The sequence below is a fragment of the Dermacentor albipictus genome, chromosome 7 (assembly GCF_038994185.2).
Source record: "Dermacentor albipictus isolate Rhodes 1998 colony chromosome 7, USDA_Dalb.pri_finalv2, whole genome shotgun sequence".
In the NCBI taxonomy this organism is placed as follows: Eukaryota; Metazoa; Arthropoda; class Arachnida; order Ixodida; family Ixodidae; genus Dermacentor; species Dermacentor albipictus.
Genome location: NC_091827.1, coordinates 48258567 through 48278631, shown reverse-complemented (window position 1 = coordinate 48278631; position 20065 = coordinate 48258567). Strand labels below are relative to the sequence as shown.

General features: G+C 45.8%; 1 protein-coding gene across 2 annotated transcripts in view; it reads left to right on the top strand.

Moving 5' to 3' along the window:
• LOC139047416 (sulfotransferase 1C2-like) overlaps positions 1–14438 on the top strand; it is a 68222-nt gene extending 53784 nt beyond the window's left edge. For both annotated transcript variants that reach the window (XM_070521242.1, XM_070521241.1), the window contains exons 2-3: positions 9960–10039; positions 13432–14438. In XM_070521242.1, the coding sequence (XP_070377343.1) occupies positions 9995–10039; positions 13432–14397 (1011 nt within the window). In that variant the 5' untranslated portion in view covers positions 9960–9994 and the 3' untranslated portion in view covers positions 14398–14438. The remainder of the gene's footprint in view (positions 1–9959; positions 10040–13431) is intronic.
• The last annotated feature ends 5627 nt before the right edge of the window (positions 14439–20065 follow it).

Here is a 20065-nt window from a genome sequence, read left to right as displayed (position 1 = left end):
CTTTTTATAATGATTCAAGGTTCGTGTGAGTGTGTTGTGGAGTGTTATTCTAAACAACAATAAGTTTAATATTTTGGGTAAATAAGTGCAGCGCTTTTCGTGAAAACTTGTGCGCGCGGTGAAGGTTTCATTTTGAGCGTAGCTCGCGAAACGCAAAAATTTCCTGTAGACGTCTGGAAGATGCCTTAGGAAAAGTACGATGAAATCTTGTAGTGGTCTCGGCAAGTTGTGATTTAGCATACAGGAGTCTACAAAACGTTGCGTAGAGAGCGCTGTTGCTGCACTTGGTGATGTCGTGTAGGTTCCTATACGCAGGAACGCGTTTAGACGCCTATGAAACTTCATTAGTGCTTCAAAGCCCATTTTCAGGCGTTGCTTCGAGGACCTTCACATGCCGATTAGGCGTTTTAACAGTGCTTTAAATGAGTATTGACATAGGATATCCTACTTTTCGCGGTACCTTTCGCTGTAATATGTATTATTTTACGGCAACATCTCCATTGAAGGTCCTAGAACTCGTAACCCCATACTAGACAGTTGAAAGTCACAAAGCACAATTATTTATTTAGGAAACAGCTTCGGTTATCCCTTCCCACGAGGTGTATGTGTCGTAAGGAAGCTGCGTCTCGTGGAAGCGGGACATCGCGACGTTCTGGCACTCCCTCCAGCTCGCTTGGAGGTCTGCTGTGCGGCTACACTGGGCAATGTGTGTCAGGGCAAAAGACTGCCGAACGAGCTGGGGACGCGTGTGTCAAAACATCGCGATGTCCTACTTCCACATAATGACCTTCTGCGTCTCGACATCATGGCGTACACCTATGCTTCGAACAGTCGAATCAGCCATCTTTCTGACGCACCGCACGTCGTGTTGGACGATGCTTCGTGCGACATGCGTTTTTCCCGTTTAATGCCATGCCATCAATTATCTGCCGTCACAATAGCTGGTCATGTGTGAGTCCTTGGCTCGCGTGATGGAATAACACTGTTGTTAGTGCGATATATTGACACGCTCATATACCTGTTCGCTTTTTGGCATTCCGACTGTTCCAGCTGTGCAGAACACTATTTCTCCTTGAATACCTATTTTGCGTTATTTTTCTGTGCTGTAGCTGTAGTTGCTTGGCACTTTCGCCTCGGTCGCTCGTAGGACGCGTTATGGTTGCTCGTGAGAAGCGTTGAAAAACATGTAGCGTGGCTGTTAAAGCAAACCCTGCCTACTCACCGATAATTGCTACGCTGGCTGTACGATTTCGAGATGAAGTTGTAGCACGCCTGTACAATAAGGTCTTCAGGATAATGTTGTCTTGAACTGCAGATCACATGCGTTGTGGGAATCTATTATCTGCGAAAGTATTGTGCAGTTCACCAACCGTCCATCCAGCATCGTTTGGCTTTCAGCGAAACTCTATCGAATGGGCTTACGTATTCGCGTAAGGCGATGAAGTGTCTGTATGTGGGTGACGACAGCAGTAATTAACGTGACGACGATGACACGGCCACTTATTTAGTGCGCGCTGACGAAGATGCGTCACATTTTGTTTCTTTACGACCTGGGCCGATCCAGAAGGTAGTACATGAGGGAGACTCTCGCTTTTATAAGTGATTTGCTGTCATGCCACGTGACGCACACGAGGGATAAAGTTGACAAGAGATCGCGCATTCCACTCCTAAATCTTGGGGTCGGTAGGCATGCGCTCTTCCCTCCTTTTTAGACGAATATGTGCCGCTATGGGACGTAATGCAAGCGCCGTTCTCCTCGTGTTAGACCGAGAAAAGCTCGCACGCATCTGTAGCTTATAGTCTTGAGCACGGGGTCACGTTGGTGACCTGGTTCGATCTTAGTATCGAAGATGTAATATTTGAAGCGGAGCTTTACTTTCTCGACTCCTCCCGTGTTTTGCTGACCATGCCTGCTGCTGGGTATTTCTGCTGCTGTCTGGCCGAATAGCTCTCTCACACACGATGGTGATGATAAGATAAACTTGTTTTGAAAGTGAGAAAATATTTCCTAATATGAGTGGGGCTCCTTAGTCCAGGGCTGAAGCGCTGGCCGTTGCTGCCCTGGCCAGCTCAACGAGACGACGCGCAGGAGCTTTCCCGCGCACCTATGTTTGGTTTCAGAGCTCGCCTGCCCAACAAAGGCGTACGCTACTCCAACTTAAAGATCTATTGGATAACATCTTCTCCTCAACAATTCTGGCCGTCCTCACAGCTAGACATAATAGGGGCTTTCGAGAGAATCAGCCCACTCTCCGTTATTCTCCAGAACTCAGCGTCCACGGACTGCGGAGGAAAGACTTGCCGATACATAAGCAACTTGCATGTATACGTAACTTGCTTCGCAACCACACAGTCACCAGTGGCATGGGTTCCTTCCGGACGGATCCTCTTTACCCGTCCCCAACAAAGATACCACAAAGGGTTCCATCCTCTCACCCACACTTTTCGATCTCGCCACGCGCAAGCTCCGAGAACAACTGGAGAAAATGCCCCCACGTCAGACACACTCTGTACGCGGTTGATCTGCTCATTTGGAACACCTCAGGCTCGGACAACACCAAACAAGACGCACCGCAAACCGCGCTAGACACACAGGGCAGCGCACATATAACCAATCGGCTTGTGCAACAACGCGTTAAAACTGCTTTGTAATAGCCCAATTATGTCGTGCTCGCTCTGTAATTATATTGTTCCCATTTTTGCTGCGTGAAATTTTGGTTGTTGTTGAATGAGCTGTCGCGTTCAACAGCGTTCTCTTCGTTCCTTGTACATATCGTAACACTAACTGTATATTAGCACATTTCCTACCCTCTGTTTCTTTTTGTGTATGTAGTCACGTATGTATTCTCATTATTGAACATGCTATAATCTTTGAGGCATTATGTAAATATGTAGCCCAATCAGTACAAACCTTAGAGATGTGCCGATCGTTGGCTCTGTTATCTTCGGAATTACGCAACTAAACGACGAACTCGACCAAACTATTCTCGGGGCAGCAAACACTCGCCTCCAATCGCGTCATTCCTTCCTTAAAACGAAACTTTAACGCTTTATTTCCCAGGGTCTAACCCCTCTGCTCGGTCGGCTTCTTGATGATCAAGTGTGGCCCGACCTGGAGATAAATAGTAAACTCGGGGACGATTCTGGAGAGGACGTGATTGAAATTGGGCCGATCCTGAAGACACTCTAATTCTATAATTCACGGTCGCATGGATCACGTGGGTCGCATGACTGGGGGCGGGGGGCGGGGGGTGGGTGTTTCCTCTGCGTGTTGTTTCGTGGCCGCGGAAGCACGTTCAGTCCCTTCGATTCAAAACGCGGTGCATAAGATGATGGAATTTACATTACCCGCTTCAGGAAAGCGTCGCCTCGCGTACATTCTCCAATTGTGCGTTGGATCTGCACAATATTTTGTTGAAGAGGCCCGCAAGGCTGCATTGTTTTACACTGCTGTGTGACGCTAACGCTGTTTTCCGTTTCTCCCTATGTGATTTTGTCACCCATGCTTTGTTTCGACGTTGATTCCAGCATTTAATGCGCATTTCGCGGCTCAATCGACGGGCGCACGCAACTTCAGGCGTTTCGCTGTGAACGCAGGGCCATCTGTAGACAAGAGGCAATCGCCACGTGTTTTCGTTAGATGTATTCTATACCGGCCATTCACCGAGGCTCTGCCATTGGTGACATGGTGTTGAAATCTGCTTCCTTGGCTCTGCTCCCAGACAGTTGCGTGTATAGAGTGAATAAACACACACGACATGATTCGGATATTTCACTATGAACTTTGAAGAAAATTTATGTAAGGGCGAAGATAACAACAAGAAAAAAACGAGTACATTTGCAACTCGAAGGAAATTAGCAAACTGGGCAGCAAGCACTGCCAACATACACTTTCTAACATGTCAGAGAGAAGGTAAACAGAAAAACATAGCAGCAACGTTTTAAAGTGTAACTACGCAATATGGTGCTGAACAGAAAAAGTGTATGAAGAAGGCTATGAGGCCTGCGATAGTGAGCTTCGATTACTTCACGTAAGCTAGCGTGTATGTGACACTTAAATGCATGCGACTCTAAAAGAATTAGACATATCGCCGAGATCCACGATCTGTTATAGCTGCCCGTGCAAGTCCTCTCAGGGAATTCCCTGGACACACCGTTCGTACCCACAGCTTCGAGAAAGGAATCGACGGACCGACACTGCCTCACAGCTGCTGTCGTTAGAATTTGCGGATGGCACAGAGCCTACGGGTCTCACACACGACAAGAACTTCATCGTCCTCATCGTTAGACATTGACGTAAGTAACACGTAATCTTGACCGTCGTCTACAACCTCGCGCAGGGCAGAAACGGAAGCTGGAGGCTCCTCGTAGCAACCCATCTCCAGCAAAATGCGATCGTCATCCTTCGCTTCGCTTTGGGTATTTTCCGCTGGAACATCGCCCGAGGCTTGGTGGTATTTGCTTCGGTCGTCCTCAGGCAAAGAGGTCAAAGCGCACATCAAATCCTTCGCTGTAGGATCGCTGTCCTTCGGCGCAAAGTCGGGCGGATCAAAACTGCCGGGACGCTCGGCGTCGTCACGAACTGTCGCGCTCCCGGAAGCAGAGGCAGGAGCGTCACCACTTCCGGAAACGCCGGTTGCAGCACCTGTCAGCGCCGACCCCCGAGCTAGCCCAGGCTCGAACGCTGCGTCGGAATCGTGTCCAGCCGCCGCTGCAGCCCCACGGGGAACTTGCTGGTCAATGCTGCTGCCTGGGCCGTCGTCTTGAGCCCGACAGGGCAGATCACGTGACGGTTCTTTCGTCGACTCTTCACTATACTTTGGCCGAGCAAGTCGCACGGATGAAGAAACGAATTGCACTCAAGAGGCACGGAATCGACGTCATGAGTCTCTGGAAGGACACAGACATTCCTTGAGTATCAGAGGCGCTAGAATAAAGAACTGCACCACTGTTGTGGCTTGCCGGCAGTGGCGGATTAGTTATCTGTGAGCATCACAAAAGGACGGCTATTGTACGGTTATGCAAACGCATCGCATCCAACAGCATGCAACCACATCCAATATCCGAGATCTTCGAATAATGGCCTCTGAGATGGCTACGGCGCGAAGCTCGGAGGCCACCGGATGGCGGCCACCGGATGGCGGCCACCTTTGAATTGACGAGTTTGCTGCAAAATTTACCTTCGGCGCTAGTGTTTAGTACGAGGTATATATGAATGCACACATGTATGATTTAGACGGGTATACTGATTACAGTGGTTCTCTATTGCTGGACCTGTGCGATAAACAGAGCCTTATGGTAGTTACCATGAGGAATAGGTGTCATGGACAGGTAACGGGGCAATACCGGGAATACGCAAGCAAGCATAGGCAACGCCTTAGTCTGAGAAATGGTCTACCGAACAACTAGTCCAAGTTACAATAGCCTAGGAAGCGAACATAAGCATATAAGCTTGCATTTGGGAGATACCGACGCAAGACAGGAACCAATAGCTACAGAATGCACTAAAATTAATGAAGAGGAAAAGAGGATATTGCAGAACGCACAGAGGAGAAAGTGGAGGCGCTTCCTACAGCAGCCTGCGAATGCAGTGAACTGGTAGAGGTTATGCAGCTGGAGTTAACACAAACAAAGCTAAAGAATTGTGGGAGTGGAAAGAAGAAACCACGCAGGTGGTGGAACAAGTAAATAACTCAAGCCATGTGAGAGCGTAAGCAGGCATCTAGGGATCACAGAGAGGCCAAAAGGTTTGGAGCCCACGATGAACTACTCTTTCGACGGAACAAGTACCGAGAAAGGAAAAGGGTCGCTAGTGTGCTCGTGCAAGACAAAATTAAATGTACAAGCGAACGTTGGGTGCGTGACGTTCGCAAAGGAGACAAAGGCGCCCCAAAAAGATTCTGGAACCACGCAAGAGCATTCGGAGTTCCAATTAAATATTCGCAAACGGCTTTAAAGGATGAAGACGGTAACATCTTCGAAGGAGATGACGCGCTGCGGCGCATCAGAGACGTTATTAGGAATAACTTCGGAAGGAACGAGAGCATTTTCCATGCTTAACCAGATCCAGCAACAGATAAGCCTGTTAGAATAAAATTTAACGTATAAGTCTTTTACTGGAGAAAAGCAGAAGAAAATATCCCTAATAACGCGGCTGCATGAGTCGATTACATCTCAATACAGCTAATCAAACAGCTGGGTCCGATGGGCAAGGCACTGCTGACTAATGTCACAGAGCAAGTCATTAAAACGAAGACGGTTCTTTTTGGAAGGCGTGAAGGCCAAATCAACCCGATCTACGAAGACAAAGGTGATAACGATAATACGAGCTGTAGCATAGACCAGCTGCAGTATAACGTCAATAAAATACAGAATAACAATGCAAAGCATAAAATTAGATTTGTCAAAATTAGCGAGAAATGTCTTGCGGCAGCTGTAACATTGTTTTGGACCGGGCACAAGCTTATATCATAGTGTTTTTGTAACAGCTCAATGCATGGAGATGTCAATAGCTCAGAATAGACATTTATGGATTGCATAAACCCGCTGTGTTTGAAGAGAACACAGCGGCTTAAAATTAATCCACAGCCTTCCACTACGACGTCCCTCATAACCTACTCAGCCGCATGGGGACGTCACCCGAAGAAATAAGAAAAGAAAAAAAAAGCAAAAGCAAACTAATTTCCACTGAGAAGACGTTTAAGTTCATTGCTGGAAAATCGTGATAATCAACCACGTGCTTTATACGCTACAGCTATGCACGGCACTTTCTTTCTCAAATTTCTACGATACAGACTACCTGTCTAATTGACCAATACATGCAAGTCTAATCTATGCACCATACAGAGCGTGCAGACCGTAACACTGCGGACAGGTCGTGGCATCCCGAGATTGTATTCGACAGCTGCGACGGTTGTCATCGCACGGGGGCTCCTGTAACCAAGCGTACTGCTTTGAGACGCTTATGATCCCAGTTCGACACCTTTTCTTTTACCGCTATATCACCACATTGTTTTTTGACTCGTTTGCCGTCGTAGGACAACGTAGGAAGGGGAGTGTTACGGAATATTCTCAAACGCGAGGAGATCGATTACGAATTCGTTGAGCTGCTGATAGAGATACAGAAATTCAACCGATTACAAATTGTATTGGAAGGCCGAAACTGCAGTACAGTTGTAGAAATTCACCGAGTACTGAAAGAAGGATGCCCTCTGTCTCCATTGTTGTTCGCGCTTTATGTTAAGGGCATAGAAAGATGACTGGAGAAAAATGAATTAGATTTACATTGATCCCACGTCCGTCATGGGCAAAAGGTACAAAAGAAGGTCTGTGGGCTGACGTATATGGACGGCACAGTGCTACTAGCGGACAATGCAAGAGATATGTGGCAATGCATCGACAAATTCAGGCCTTAAGTTTAGCGTAGAGAAATCTAAAATCTTTACCTTTAACGAAGAGATGAGTAGTTACTTGATATAAGTTGGACAGCAACTGATACCCATGGTAAACCAATAGGGATACCTGGGTGTATGCATATATGAAGAAAAGTGCCTACTGAAGCACCCACAAGGGTAATCTAATAATGAAGGGAAAGCGGAACGGGGGCAGCAAGGATGAAACGCAGATCACTTCAGAACCATATAGAACCATTTTCTCAACAACTTGGGTCATTGAGTAGTTCATGGTGCGATGGGCAGAACATCGGGCTGCTGTGTTGACAGAATCGTTGTCGAAACCAACGTCTGTCCGACTTGGGTCACTGGCTATGTAATACTGAATATCGGCCACTCTTTAATGAACACCTAATTCCCCCCCCCCCTCCCACTGGGTATGTGCCAATTTTAGTGAAAATCTTACCCAAAAAAATGGCTGTGACTTAGCTAAGGTTAAGCCCAGGATGCGAAGCATACTAGCCTTTATTTTAGTTGTTGAACCACTACGGCACATTCTCGGCCCGTGGCAAAGCACCACCTGTGCATTACGCGCCACGAAAGGGCTGCTGACGTTCCTGCGGGCACGAGCATTAACGAAACTTCGTAAATATATGTATAGCGTGTGTGTGTGTGTGTGTGTGTGTGTGTGTGTGTGTGTGTGTGTGTGTGTGTGTGTGTGTGTGTTTGTGCGTGTGTGTTTGTGTGTGTGTGTGTGCGTGCGTGCGTGTGTTTGTGTGTGCGTGGGTGTGCGTGTGTGTGTGTGGGTGTGCGTGTAAACTAAAGTAAAGAAAACATTGACCGTAACTTTATCTTTCCAAATAATCCTTATAGGTCGCTACACAATTTAATGTTCAGGCTCAGCTTGGTTAAGCCAAGAATGCGTTGCATATTGCGCGAGTTGGGGCCCAGCTTTTCCTCCGGCTGTCGTGACGTCACGTCACGTGGTTGCGCTAAAGGTTAATGGTGGCTGCCCGGCCGCGCCCATGGGCTGAACTGAGTGATTGCAATATGCAACGCATAAAAATAGAAGCAACCTAATAACAAACATAGCCAACTTAAAAGAGAATAGACCCACATATGAGACGCGCAGCAATGAACAATGGCTCATACCCTCAATGGTGGCTGCGCGGCCGCGCCCAAGGTCTGAACTGAGTGATTGCAATATGCTTTGCATAAAAGCGTATTCACCAAGCTAAATGCTTTCGTGAGATGAACACGCTTACGATGCTCGACGCTGCAGAAACAATGGCTGTAGTCGACAACAGACGTGTGTTCAGTGGATGCACAGGTTCGAACTTTCGTACGTGGGTCCGAATGGGGCCGTTCACAAAGCACGGCCGTCGCAGCTGCCAACGTAAGAAAGGAAATTCTGGGATAAGGTGTTAACGATCTCACGACGTAGCGCCCATTTGCGCATGCCGACCTGCCGACTTACGAATATGTATATTCGTAAGTCGTATATGTTAAGCGATGAAACGTGCTTTCTCGGCAAATCGGATCAGAGGTAACGACTGTTATGTGGGAATAACGGGGTGCTTTCTTGTCGCCGACTTGTTCCGATAGGTCATCCGAAACTGTGCCGCGTGTAGATTTCACTTATGATTGACGTAGGCACGGGTAGCTGCGCGAAACAATCATGGACAGGCGGATTCACACAGGTGTCCAGCAGCTGCCAAAAATGGGGCAAGTCATTTTTGTCGAATCTTTTCAGTACAGTTGGTCTTTAGGTGCTCGCGGAAGTACTTGCGTTGTGTCGCAGTGGCTAGAAAGGCGGTACCTCTCCGGGTCGATTAGGAAATCAGGTAGTTTGACATGTTACCTGCATGCCTAGCTGCGTTGTGTGTTGACGGTAACCCTGTAAACGCGCATAGCTTGTGCATAGGCTTTTTTTTGTGTGTGAAGCGCTTGCGCGATGCTAAGTTTCTCCGTTCGAGATGAAGCAACACGCTTAGACACCTCAAATTAGTAAAAACTGGGGCTGTTGTACAATTCGCCGTCGTAATGCGTGTTATTATCCCCAGTCCGTCCATTATACTTTTGCTAAAGACTGCCTATATAAAATTATTTAAGAATTACACGCGAACAAAGAGGCAAACGTCAAACCAGGTGGCATCATAGCTCGCCCGATGCTTCTGCTTATTCTGTGGACGACACCATAAAACGACTTTTCTTGTCTTGATCTCCGTGAAAATATTACTCCCGAAATGCATGCGGTGCAAATGTAATTTGCGAAGCTGCGATGCCTGGGCCAGAGGTTTGTCGTGTTGTTTGCGGAAGGAGGATCTACATGCAAACAGACGGGTTGCAATTCTGCCATACAGGACGCCAGTGTGGTGACGCGTGAAAAGAGAAAAAGGCGAGCAAACTCACGTATATGATTGATGTGGTTATGGCGAGGATTGTTTAAGGCACAGAAATGTGCGATAAAACACGTCGCTGCATTTATAATCGGGCATCCACTCGCGCGAGTACAAACTTACAAGTCTTAACGAGAGTTATAAAGGCCCAACAAATATTGTTTTACAGGTCATTGTGTGCTGGACAGCTGTCTGCCTTGAAGAATGGAGTCTTTCTCAGAAGAACGCGCTGCAAGAGATGCCAACGAAGTGAGCAACTTCCACAAAGTTTGTCTTGACATATGAACGGTCTTGAAATATAGCGCAATGGGACGGCACAGTAGAAAGGAAGACGAACACAGGCGCCTGTGTTAGCCTTCCTTTCTGTTGTGCGGCCCCATTGCGCTATATTTCAAGATGGTTCTCATGTCAAAATACCAACTACACAAGCATTCGACTCTTTTCTCTTGACATTCGGAAAATTCAGGGATAGTTCTTAATAGTTACCGTACTATGTGCTATTGTCATTTTAAGGAAGACGTAACAAAAAGTTATTTTTTTTTAGAATCAACGTCAACGCAGTTTTGTCGCTGTTGTGACGTCGTAATGCGAGAAAGCTTTAACACAAAAAAGATGGCGCCCTGCGATACAATCACTGCTCTAGTACAGAGCAGTTGGAGAACATGCAACCTTGTTTGTAAATGCGTACGCGGTCAAAGAGATAGAGCTATTTAGGAGAAGTGGAGGCAACAGCTTCAGGGCAAGCGATGACAGGCATGCCTTCTTAGCGCGATCCCAGCTGGAACTCGGAGGCAAACTTATTGAGGTGTTCGGAGACACCACAGCGCACATATATTGGGCGCTTCACAGGTTTGAAACTTGAGAGCAATGAGTTCTTGTGAGCAGACGCAGTAACATAGAATGAAGCTCGTGGTCACCGCGTTCGCAAACGGGTCAAAAAACGATGTGGTGACAGAGCGGTAAAAAAAAAGATGCCGAATAGGGGTCATAAGCGTCTCAACGGCTGTATGTTTGGTGACCGCGGGTGTCCCTGTGCGATGAAAATCGTTGCCGCTATCGAAGAACATGTCGAGAGGCCATGACGCAACCACAGTTCTTGGGTCTGGACGCTCTGTATGGTGCACAGGTTAGACTTGCATGTATAATGCCAGGCAGGCAGGCTGTATCGCAGAAATTTGAGAAAGAATGTGCCGTGTATAGCTGTAACGTAAAATGCGGGGAAGGTTCTCACTATTATCCAGCAATGAACTTAAACACATCCTGCATGCAAATTAGTGCATGGTGCAATTGGTGCATGGTGCACTAATTGGTGCTTGCTAAAAGACATGTTTATTTCGCCGCAAGGTAAAACACACCTAAAAGGAAGACAAGGAAGACAAAAGGAAGACAAATGAAAGCCCGTGTTGTCTTGGGTGTGTCTTCCTTTTGTGTGTGTTTTAACTTGCAAAAAAAAAACATGTGTTAATGCAAATTTTTTTTTTCTTTCGGGTAACGTCCCGATACGGCAGAGTAGGTTATCAGGGACGTCGTAGTGGAAGGCCCCGGATTCATCTTGATCACCTGTGTTTTCTTTAACGTACATCCAATGAACCAGCTATACCTGAGCGTTCTTGCATTGCGTCCGCACCGGAATGCGACATACCGGGGCCGAGATCGAACAGACGGGCTAGTCCACAGTAGCGGAATACCTTAGTCACTGAGACTTGAAAAAATTTCGATATCAGATGGTAGTATAACTTGCCGCTATAAATGCCCCATGGTGTCAGAAGTACGATTCTGCGATTCTAACGTAGGTCCTGACAAATAAGAAATCCATAGTGAACGAAATGAAACTCAGAAATACATAATGAACGATATGAATCAAGTTATTTCAAGCAGAATGAAACAAACATACATGTCGAAGCAACAAACCCTTCGCGAAAATGCAAAACTGCCAAAAAAAAAAAAAAAAGAGGACCGATTGTTTGGCTATTTGTGTACGCGCTAATGATATGCGACGCCTGCGGACGAACGAGTTCTGCACATCGACATCGCAGCCAGTGGGAATGGTTAGCACTCGAAGGGTTGCCTTTATTATTATTATTATTATTATTATTATTATTATTATTATTTATTTATTTTAAAAAAAACATATATGCATTTAACAAGAAAGGGGAAAGCGAGCAGGAGGCTGGCAACTGCCACCGGAAGGGGCGCAACGCTTGCCTACCCTTCAGAAAGGAGGTGACAGCAACACAGAATTGGAAGATAGGAAGCAGGGGAGGGAATAGGAAAGAAAGATCAACAGGACAAACCTAAAAGAAGAAAGAACACACAGTACAGCTCATACAAAGTAGGGCCGGTATCTGAAGGTCACGTAACTGCAGAATGGTAAATAGAAGACATAATATCGACGCTACAAACTTGAACCTAAGTTAGTTGATTCGAGAAAATTAGGAGCGCGATGGGGAGCCAGGGTTGCGCTTAGCGTTCGGCCACAGCAAACACGCAATAAAGTGGGCACAGGAGCCGCCCCCACCGCACACACGCGGTGGAGTAATGAAGACTTCGGAAGCAGTGGGTTGCGCTTACAATGGCGGCAAGGTGTCTTTTCGTACACGGCCACTTTCACAGCGAAGCTTTACGTCATGCCTAGACTAGACATTCGTGGTCCGACCACAGTAAACCCTACCGCGGGGTTGTGAGCCATTGTTTAAGGGGGTAGGAGCCATTGGATTCGTCTTACGTGACGGACGGTCAAATAAGAATTCGCCCCAGACGCAGAAGAACACAATTACTAAAGTTCAATTATATTTTCCCTCACTCACTCGCTCAGTGACTCATTGAGTAGGCATAGAAATTACGTATTATTGTATGGAAGGGACACAGAGGGGGACGGGATTAAGAAAATATCCTTACGTCATAATTAAGGAAATATTTTTACATGCGAAGCAGTATATGCCTAGGCGAAATGCTCGCGGTCCGACCACAGGAACTATCCGGCGGAAAGTCCGGCGCCCTATTGGCTACGCCGATAGTGACGTCGTTTCTCTCTCGCAGCAGAGCACGCGCGCAGCCGTCTCTCCCGGACTTCGCAATAGGTTCAAAAATGTGTCCCTCTATTTAATTAACTGAAATGAGGTGCCCTGGTGTGTCACTTGGTAACTACAGTGCACAAACGAATCATAAACACTGTGATTAACGAATTATGAAACACAAATGCGTAAGATAATTCAGAAAGAGTTTGACGAAGCCGCTCGATTAACAAAATGCAACGCTCATTGCACCCCTGCATGACGGTGATTGTGCGAAGCCCAATGTGCGGCTATTCAAATAAACACTGTGATAAACCCAAGCCAAACATGTGCGTAACCTCATTAAGAAACTCAAAGGCGTAACGAGTAATTGAGAAATATTTTAATAAACCGTCGGAATTATACCAGCCATGAAGATCAGGGTCCCACATTTCAACTTTGATGGTTTACCATCTGTGCGGGGTGGGTGCATGTGCTGTTTCTTTTTCTTCTTTTTTTTATGTCAACATTTGACCCAAAAACACAGTTGACTTCTCTGATGCTTTGGTTGGCTTCATTGTCAATTGGGTCCACTAAATTGCATTTTTTTTTTGCTCACGCGAAACAGTGTTTCTTTCTCACCTGCAGGCGGGAACAGACACAACTACAGCACAGGACATCTACCACGTAGTAGACGGCCTGCACGTTAGCAAGTTCTTTACGGAGAAGAACCTGCGGTCCGCCTTTTCTTACAAGCCCATGGACGAAGACGTCTTCATCGTCGGTTACCCCAAATGCGGAACAACCTGGTTGCATTTCATCGTTTACAGCATCGAAACCGGCGGCGCCGGTGGGCTTCCCAGCGCAACAGAATGTCGAAAGAGGATGGCGTTCCTCGAGTCTTCGGGAGCCGAGGGTGTGACGTCCATTCAGAGGCCGGGAATCATCAAGACCCACCTACCGTTCCACTTGCAGCCGTACTCCGCGAAAGCCAAGTACATCTACGTCGCGCGGAACCCGTACGATTGCTGCGTCTCCTTCTATCACCACGTGAAGTGCCGGCCGCGATATGGCTTCCAGGACGGCACGTTCGACCAGTTCCTGGACATGTTTGTCCGCGGCGAGGTCGACTTCGGCGACTACTTCGACCACCTCCTGTCCTGGTACGAGCACCGTGGGGACCTTAATGTGCTTTTTCTAACCTACGAAGACCTCAAGAAGGACACTTCCGGGTGGATCTCGAGAATCGCCGACTTCCTGGGCAAAGAAGAGTACGGCAACAGTATGAGGGGAGAGTCAAGTGTTCTCGATAATGTAGTCGAGGTGACCAGCTTCGAGAGCATGAAGAGTCTCAACGAGGAGTCCAGGAACTGGGCAAAGGAATTCGGGGCGCTTCCAGACGAAACGTTGACGGAAGCCATGAGGTTGACGAGGGAAGGTCTTGGCGACTCCATCAAGCAGCCATCTATGAATGATCACATCCGCAAGGGAATCGTTGGCGACTGGAAGAACCACTTTTCGCCCGAACAGACCGCACGGATGAAGAAACGAATTGCACTCAAGACGCAAGGAAGTGACGTCATGAGTCTCTGGAAGGACACGGACATTCCTTGAGGATCAGAGGCGCGAGAATAAAGAATTGCACCGTTATGGTTGCCGGTATTGGCGCATTTGTTTTTTGGCGAGCACTACGAAAAGACGCACGATGTACGCTTCCGAGTACGCATCGCATCCAACCGCATAATACGTTCCGAGAGGTTTGAATCAATGCCTGCGAGATGACAACGGCGCAATGCTCGGAGGCCATGAGTCGGTGGCCACCTTTAAAATGTCGAGTTTTCTGCAAAAATTACCAGAGGGAGCTTTGGCGTGAGTCGTTAGTAGGAAATATACATGAATGCGCATATGCATGATTTAGATGGATGTGCTGATTACAGTGGCTGTCTGTTGCTGGATCTGTGCGATGAACAGAACTTTATACTAGTTAACATGGAGGACAAGTTTCATGAATAGGTAAAAGGGCAATACAGAAAATGGGCAGGCAAGCATCGACTACTCCTCAGTCTCAGATATGGTCTACGAACAACCAGTCAGACTGACAATATCCTAGGTAGCGATAATAAACGTATAGGCTTAATATTTGGGAGATACTGACACAGGGCAGGAACCAAAAAGCGGCAGAATGCGCTAAAATTATTTGAAAGTTAAAAAGAAAATATCGCAGATAGCAAAAAGAACAACGTGGAGGCGCTTCCTACAGCAGCCTGTGAATACAATCAACTGACAGGGATTGTGCAGCTGGAGTTAAGATAACGATAAGACGGGCTAGTATACACCATTTACAGTATAACGTCAGTCATATATAGAATAACAATGCAAGCCATAAAATTGGAGTTGTCAAAATGAGTGGAGAAAGAAATGTCCTGCGAAAGCTGGTTTGAGACCTGGCAAAAGCTTAGATCATAGTATTTTTTATAATAGCTGAGTGCATAGAAATGTCAATAGCTCAGAATAGACCTTTATAGATAGCATTTCTAGATATTAAGGGAGCTTATGCGACAATGTAGACAGGGAATAGCTGTGGAATATTCTCAAACCCGAGGGCAGAGATTATGACTTCATGGAGCTGCTGATAGAAATATAAAAATTCAACCGATTACAAATTGTATTGGAAGGCCGAAACTGCAATGCAGTTGTGAAAATTCTGCGAGGACTAAAACAAGGACGCCCTTTCTGTCCATTGGTTTTCACGCGTTATGTTAAGGGCTTAGAAAGACGATTGGAAAAGAATGAATTAGGCTTTTATTGATCTTACATCCGTAATGGGCTAAAGGTATCGAAAGGTGTCTTCAAGCTTAATGTGAGAGGGCACGGCACATGGCCTGCAGAAAACATGCCTAAGCTGGAATTACTGTCTATGAAGGTGTTGTGAATTATAGGAGCGACGACTACGAACGACACAAACTGGCTACCTATCAACGGAGCTTATCGGGATACTGCGAGCAATGCGTTGGATGGTCGGCCATCATCAGCGATGACGTCACTTCTGGCTCGACTAGAATAGGAGAAGCACATTCAGGAAACCTTCGGAGGGCACGGCGCATGGCCTGCAGAAAACATGCCTAAGCTGGCATTACTGTCTATGCAGCTTCGTTACCACCCCAATGCTGCGTGTTACCGAAGTGACAATCGTTTTTTGTTGGTATTGCCGTGCCCTCACAACTGTATTGCTAGTGTCATTGATTGCTGGTCTGCAGTGCTGATGCTTTTCACGTCAGGTGACGTTGAGGAAAACCCCGGGCCAAGGACAGCTGAGATGTTGGAGCAAATCTGACAAAATCAGGCTACATCTGAATTTAAGAATATATGAAGGAGGAGGGAACTATAGTTCGGCAACAGGAACAGAAATAATTGACTATGAAGACAGAAGCAGACGTAATAACCTTATCGTTTTCAGCCTACCTGAAACTTCTGGCGAAACCGAATCAGACTTGAGGGGAGCCGTTGTTGGTAATCTGCTCGAAGTAAAGTTGGGAGTTATGGTGAAATCAGTAGACCGAATTCACCGACTGGGCAAGGAAAAACCATATAGGTCAAGACCAGTCATTAAGAATTTTTATAATCACTCGGAAAAGGAAAATGTGCTAAAAAATTGTAAAAGCTGAAGGGGTCTACCATTAGTATCAGCAATGATTACGCGAAGGAAACCGTCGATGTTAGGAAGAAGTTGTGGCAAAGCGGCGAAGCAGAAAGAGCAAATTGCGCAAAAGTGAAGCTGATTCATGATAAGCTTAAAGTAAACGGTGAGCTCTACAAATGGGATCGAAAACGGAACATTCGTTGTCAGTGCAAGCATAGAGAAGATAAACCAAAACGTCACGACGGCTCAGAAGCTTCTGCTCATCGCGGATCGCGTATGCCTGGAGCGGTGGATAGTAGGGGCGGGATGTCACCTCAGCCGGCGTGATCATAGCTCGAATTTCTTTCAATAAATTCGCGAAGCATTGTAAAGAAATTCACATATTTAGAATCCTTACTGATTACATACAGTCCCCGTGTTATGGTCATAACAGAGACATGGCTGCATACTGTCATAAATGATAACTGCATTGCACCGCCGGAATACAAGATTTTTTGATGGGATACTGACACTCGAGGGGGGGGGGGTCGTGGCGGTGATAACGAAAAGCGCAATGGTGGCAATAAAGGTGGATTGCCATTTACCAGAAACAGCGTGGCGCAAGGTGAATTACGCCAACATTACGTATCCTATTGGAGCCGTCTACAGACCGCCTAGCACTCCGCCCGAGTTTCTAGAGGACTTAAATATGTTTTTGTGTGATCATGTAAATTGAAACACAAGATTAATAATGGCTGGAGACCTCAACTTACCGCATATTAATATAACTGGGAAAGGTTTTCAACTGGTCATGTAGGAATCTGTAGCACTGATAGGCTATTAGAGCTAATGTTTTCTCATTATCTCACACAAACTGTAAAAGACTGCACAAGAATCACCCCTACGTTACAGTCATTGTTAGACTTGGTTTTCATATCAAGCAAAGGGGCCGATTACGCCGTATCAGTTGAGGATGGTATATCGGACCAGAGAATGGTTGTGGTTGGTGTGTCCTGTGACAACAGCATTCAAGTAAAGCATAATGTTTATGCACATGTTAAAGACTACGGTCGTGGTGGTGATACGACTATCATTGACCTTTTATAAATGTCTGCTGGCGAATTTCAGATTATATCAAGGTTTGAGTCGGATGAATAGCTTGGGAAACGTTTTAAGAAAATTGTGCAGTACTGTTTAGATAACTACGCACCTACTCGCACAATAAAGGAACGAAGAAACCCATGGATAAACAGAAAAATAATTAAGATGAAGCGCAGAATAGAAAGAGTGTGCAAAAATAAAAGGGTCCCGATGGAAATATCTCGTGCAAAAGAAAACTTCAAGGCAGAGATTGCTCAGTCTAAAAAACATTTTTTTTAATAACACCCTGACTAGCTTTCTGAAGAGCTCACCACGACAGTTCTGGCTATTTTTTAAGGAAACGAATGAAGGAATGGAACAGATTGTAGAACGAACGGAAGTAATTAGGGAAAAAGTCTGATATCGCTGACAGATTCAATCGATATTTCCAGTCAGTGTTCTGTACGGACCAGTATGACAACAAAGAATATGAATCAACTCCTACATTGCCACTTCAGGCAGATAATATTAATATTAACCGAGAAGGCATATTTGATCAGCTGCTCCTCTTGCATACGAAAAAAGTCATGTGGGCCTGACGGTATACCGAATAAAGTTATGCGACGATGCGAGGAGTGGTTGTCATGTTACCTAGTAATTTTATTTCAGAAGACTTTAAAATCCCACTCGCTACCTCAAGATTGGCGTAGAGCAATTGCTGTCCCATCTTTTAAAGGCGGCAATAGAACAACGTTGAGCAATTATAGGCCTGTGTCTGTCACGTCGGTGTGTTGTAAAATATTTGAGCATATAGTGGCAAAAAACATTAGACAATTTTTGGAACAAAATGACTTATTATGTCCGTTTCAGCATGGATTCCGCAGTGGCCTTTCAATTGTAACGCAGTTGATCGAAACCATTCATGGTTTCTCTGTTGCTACAGATGCCTCTATGCAAGTCGATGTTTTATGCATAGATTTCGGGAAGGCTTTAGACAAAGTTTCACACCGTAAACTGATTTTTAAGCTTCGCAATGTCGGTCGTAGTGCGGATGTTCTCGATTGTATAGGAGCGTGTTTAAATGATCGCCAACAAGCAGTCAGAGTGGCAGATATTAGGTCGGGAAATCGTGAGGTGTATTCGGGCGTACCGCAGGGTTCCGTAATAGGGCCACTACTTTTTCTGCTTACATTGATGATGTTTCAGCGGTTGTGCAATCACTTGTAGAAATTGAGCTTTTCGCAGATGATTGCTTTATTTATTGTCCGGTAACATGCAGGGAAGATCAATTTAAAAGCAACCAGTGCCTTTAAGCTCGTGGTGTGAACAATGAGGTGTGAAAATGAATTAAAAAAAACCACTTACACACACATAACAAAAATAAAGGAAGTGATCTCGTTCACATATAATATTGCTGATAATATGCTGCAAAAAGTATGTAGTTTCAAATATTTGGGTATAACCATCACAGATGAATTGAACTGGCGTCCCCATGTTGAAAGTATTTGTCAATCAACATATCAGAAGTTCTGCTTCCTGCAAAGGAAATTGCGCCAGGCGACGAAAGAAGTCAAGTTGATTGCATACAAGACATATACCCGTCCGAGCCTAGAATACGTTGGTGCTGTGTGGAGCCCCCATCAAAAGGGTTTAAAACATAAACTAGAACGAATTCAGAGAAGTCAGTTCGCTTTATCTGCTCTAAATATCAACGACGTGACTCGGTAACTCAAAATGTTAAATATATATAACTTGGAATCACTGGAATCAAGAAGGCAGAAGCAGCGATTGAAGCTGCTTTTTCAAATACTACACGCAGAGCTTAAAATGCCTTCATATATTTGCGATGTACACATTCCACTTCCGCTTGAACTTTTTCGTTCCCCCTATGTAATCCCTAACGGGCCCTTAGGGCACTCAAATAAATAAATCAATAAAAGTATGCATGAAGAAAAGAGCCTACGCAAGCACCCACCAGAAAAATTTGATAATGAAGGGAAATCGAAATGGCAGCAATGATGAAACATAGATCACTTGATAACCATATAGAACCGTTTTGTCGACAACTTAGGTCATAGAGTAGTTCATGGTGTAATGGGTAGAGTATAGGGCTGCTGTGTTGACAGAATTGTTTTCGAAACCAACCATCTGTCCAACTTGGCTCACTGGCTATGTAACCCTGAATATCAGCCACTCTTTAATGAACATCTATTCCCCCACCCCCCCACTGGATATGTGCCGATTTGTAATGAAAACCTTACGAAACAAGAAAAACGTATTCACCTAGTGAAATGCGTTCGCAAGATCAGCAAGCTTACGATGCTCGACGCTGCAGAAACAATCGCTGTAGTCGACAACAGACGTGTATCCAGTGGTAGCACAGGTGCGAACTTCCGTACGCGGGTCCGAATTGGGCCGTTCACAAAGCACGGCCGTCGCATCTGTTAACGTAAGCAAGGGAATTCTGCGAAAAGGGGTTAGCGATCTCATAACGTAACGCCCATCTGTGCCGACCGACCTGCCGCTGGTAAGCGATCAAACGTGCTTTCTCAGCAAAATAATTAGGAATTAAAGACTGTTACG